The 2243-nt window shown below is 37.6% G+C and overlaps 1 protein-coding gene across 1 annotated transcript; it reads left to right on the top strand.

Annotated features, from left to right (window-relative positions):
- The first annotated feature begins 599 nt into the window (after window positions 1-599).
- LOC120088199 (glutamate formimidoyltransferase-like) lies at window positions 600-1989 on the top strand. The gene is made up of 3 exons (XM_039045324.1): window positions 600-760; window positions 845-1256; window positions 1353-1989. The coding sequence occupies exons 1-3, from the start codon at window positions 737-739 to the stop codon at window positions 1895-1897; spliced, it is 981 nt and encodes a 326-aa protein (XP_038901252.1). The 5' UTR covers window positions 600-736; the 3' UTR covers window positions 1898-1989.
- The last annotated feature ends 254 nt before the right edge of the window (window positions 1990-2243 follow it).

Raw genomic sequence — 2243 nt, 5'->3', positions numbered from 1 at the left:
AAGTGATGATAATTTTCTAAAGATCTTTTAGGTGGTTTCAAAAGCAAAACTGAAATTTATTCTAAAGATGAAGAATATTTTATTATTGTAATATATATATATATATAAAGTTCCATCGATCCTCCCCCAATTCATCTATTATAATAAAATTAATAACCACGTTTTCTGTTGTCCCACGTTGTTATTAAATTAAATAACAGCCAACAATATATATATATATATATATATATATTACTATTGTTATTAATAACAAGGTGTTGATCCATCTCTCTGTAATTAGCAACATCCCTAATGGTGTCTTTACTTTGACTCAGCAATCTGATGTGGTCCTCCTTCCTCAAGTGCTATTTCTTTAAGTGGAAGAACATGAAAGTTCATTTATAAATAAACTACAATTTCAAACCCTATTAAACAAAATGGAGAACAAGGCACGGGGTGGATTAAAAAAAGAAAAACCTTAGGTGCCCGTCTTTTGATCAATACAAATGTGTCATGTAGTATTTTTATTATTTTTTTAAATAATAGTTATGTGCAGTTAATCTCATGCTACACACAAGAAAAAATATATTGGTCAGCGTTGAATAAGGCTGCTGCCTGTTGCTGCGTCGTCAGGCTCCATTCGGCTCACTTTAAAGCTTCTAGTTGCCGGCCTCACGGGTCTCTCTTTAAAATCCTCACCCTTATCCCTTCAAATCTTCGACCACTTAAACAATCAAGCAGATAGAGCTACCTAGAAATGGCTTTCGATCTCACCCCCAAGGTAAACATTCTGATACCCATTTCATTTCAAACATATATAATTGATTCAATTCTGTCAAAACGAAATGAAACCTTGTTATTCCAGGACAAGAGAAGAAGCTTGGATCAAAAAGTGCTTTTATGCTGCAAATACTACGTTTCTGAATCGCGCAATCGTTCTGTACTGGAGGCGATCGAGAGAGCTGCAAGAGAAGACCCAGATTCGGTTATCGTCAACAAATTCGAAGACGGAGCTTACAACAGGACAAGGTACACCATCGTCTCCTACGTCGTTCACGACACTACAGGCAACGCCATTTACAGCCCGTTGCTTCAAACCGTGCTGGCCATGACTCAGGTTGCTTTCTCTAGCATCAATCTCGAGTCTCATTCCGGTACCCACCCTCGCCTAGGAGTCGTAGACGACATCGTTTTTCATCCCCTCGCTCGAGCCTCCCTCCATGAAGCTGCGTGGCTAGCTAAGACCGTCGCTAAGGACATTGCGGCCATGTTTCAAGGTCTTTAATAAATTACAACAGTGGGATTGGTCTGGTATCAGTAATTTAGTATTAGATTAGTTAATAACAAGATTGGGATTGTTATTGTGTGTACAGTGCCTGTATTTCTGTACTCTGCGGCTCACCCAAGTGGCAAAGCGCCGGACGATTTGAGGCGGGAGCTTGGGTATTTCCGGCCCAATTACAAGGGGAATCAGTGGGCTGGGTGGTCCATGCCGGAAACTTTGCCGGAGAACCCTGATGAAGGGCCAAATACGGTATCTCGAGAGCGAGGAATCACGATGATCGGTGCGCGTCCGTGGACGGCGATGTACAATATTCCGATATTGTCGACCGATGTGTCGGCCACTCGGAGAATAGCAAGGATGGTGAGTGGTAGAGGAGGTGGGTTGCCGACGGTGCAAACCATAGGGCTTCTCCACGATGATGATACGACGGAGATAGCTTGCGTTCTGTTGGAGCCTAATCAGATTGGAGCAGATCGAGTCCAGAGACATGTGGAGATTGTTGCTGCTCAATTCGGGTTGGAAGTTGAGAATGGCTATTTCACTGATTACTCACCGGAGATGATCGTTGAAAAATATTTGAATTTGATTTCTGGTGCCAAAAATCAACTGGGAAATCGTTTGGACCAACAATGATTTCTGTATTGAGATTCAGATTTCGTAATAAAACGGAAATCGAATTTCATCATTTCTAAATTGCATAATAATAATAATAATAATAATAATAAAAGATATTAGTTGTAGATTTATTTACGAACACTTTTTTTTGTTAAAGAAATTCTACCTGCAATATTATATAATTTTATAACACAGTATTTTAATTTTAAAAATTGAATTGAGTCTATAATATATTTTNATAATATATTTTTTAAAATTTTTTTATTTTTATTTAATATAATTTATATTTTAAAATTTAAAATTCAAAATCTACGTACAAAGAAAACATAAATTATTGTTTTTTAGAATTTACACGGTATAATTA

The sequence above is a fragment of the Benincasa hispida genome, chromosome 10, assembly GCF_009727055.1.
Source record: "Benincasa hispida cultivar B227 chromosome 10, ASM972705v1, whole genome shotgun sequence".
NCBI classification, from domain to species: domain Eukaryota; kingdom Viridiplantae; phylum Streptophyta; class Magnoliopsida; order Cucurbitales; family Cucurbitaceae; genus Benincasa; species Benincasa hispida.
Note: the sequence above shows the minus strand (reverse complement) of the source record. Positions and strands in the feature narration are given on the sequence as shown.

Coding starts and splice junctions, on each gene's coding strand:
- LOC120088199 (XM_039045324.1), top strand. CDS start 737: ATGGCTTTCGATCTCACCCCCAAG. Junction 761..844: donor CTTTCGATCTCACCCCCAAG/GTAAACATTCTG, acceptor TTGTTATTCCAG/GACAAGAGAAGAAGCTTGGA. Junction 1,257..1,352: donor CATTGCGGCCATGTTTCAAG/GTCTTTAATAAA, acceptor TTGTGTGTACAG/TGCCTGTATTTCTGTACTCT.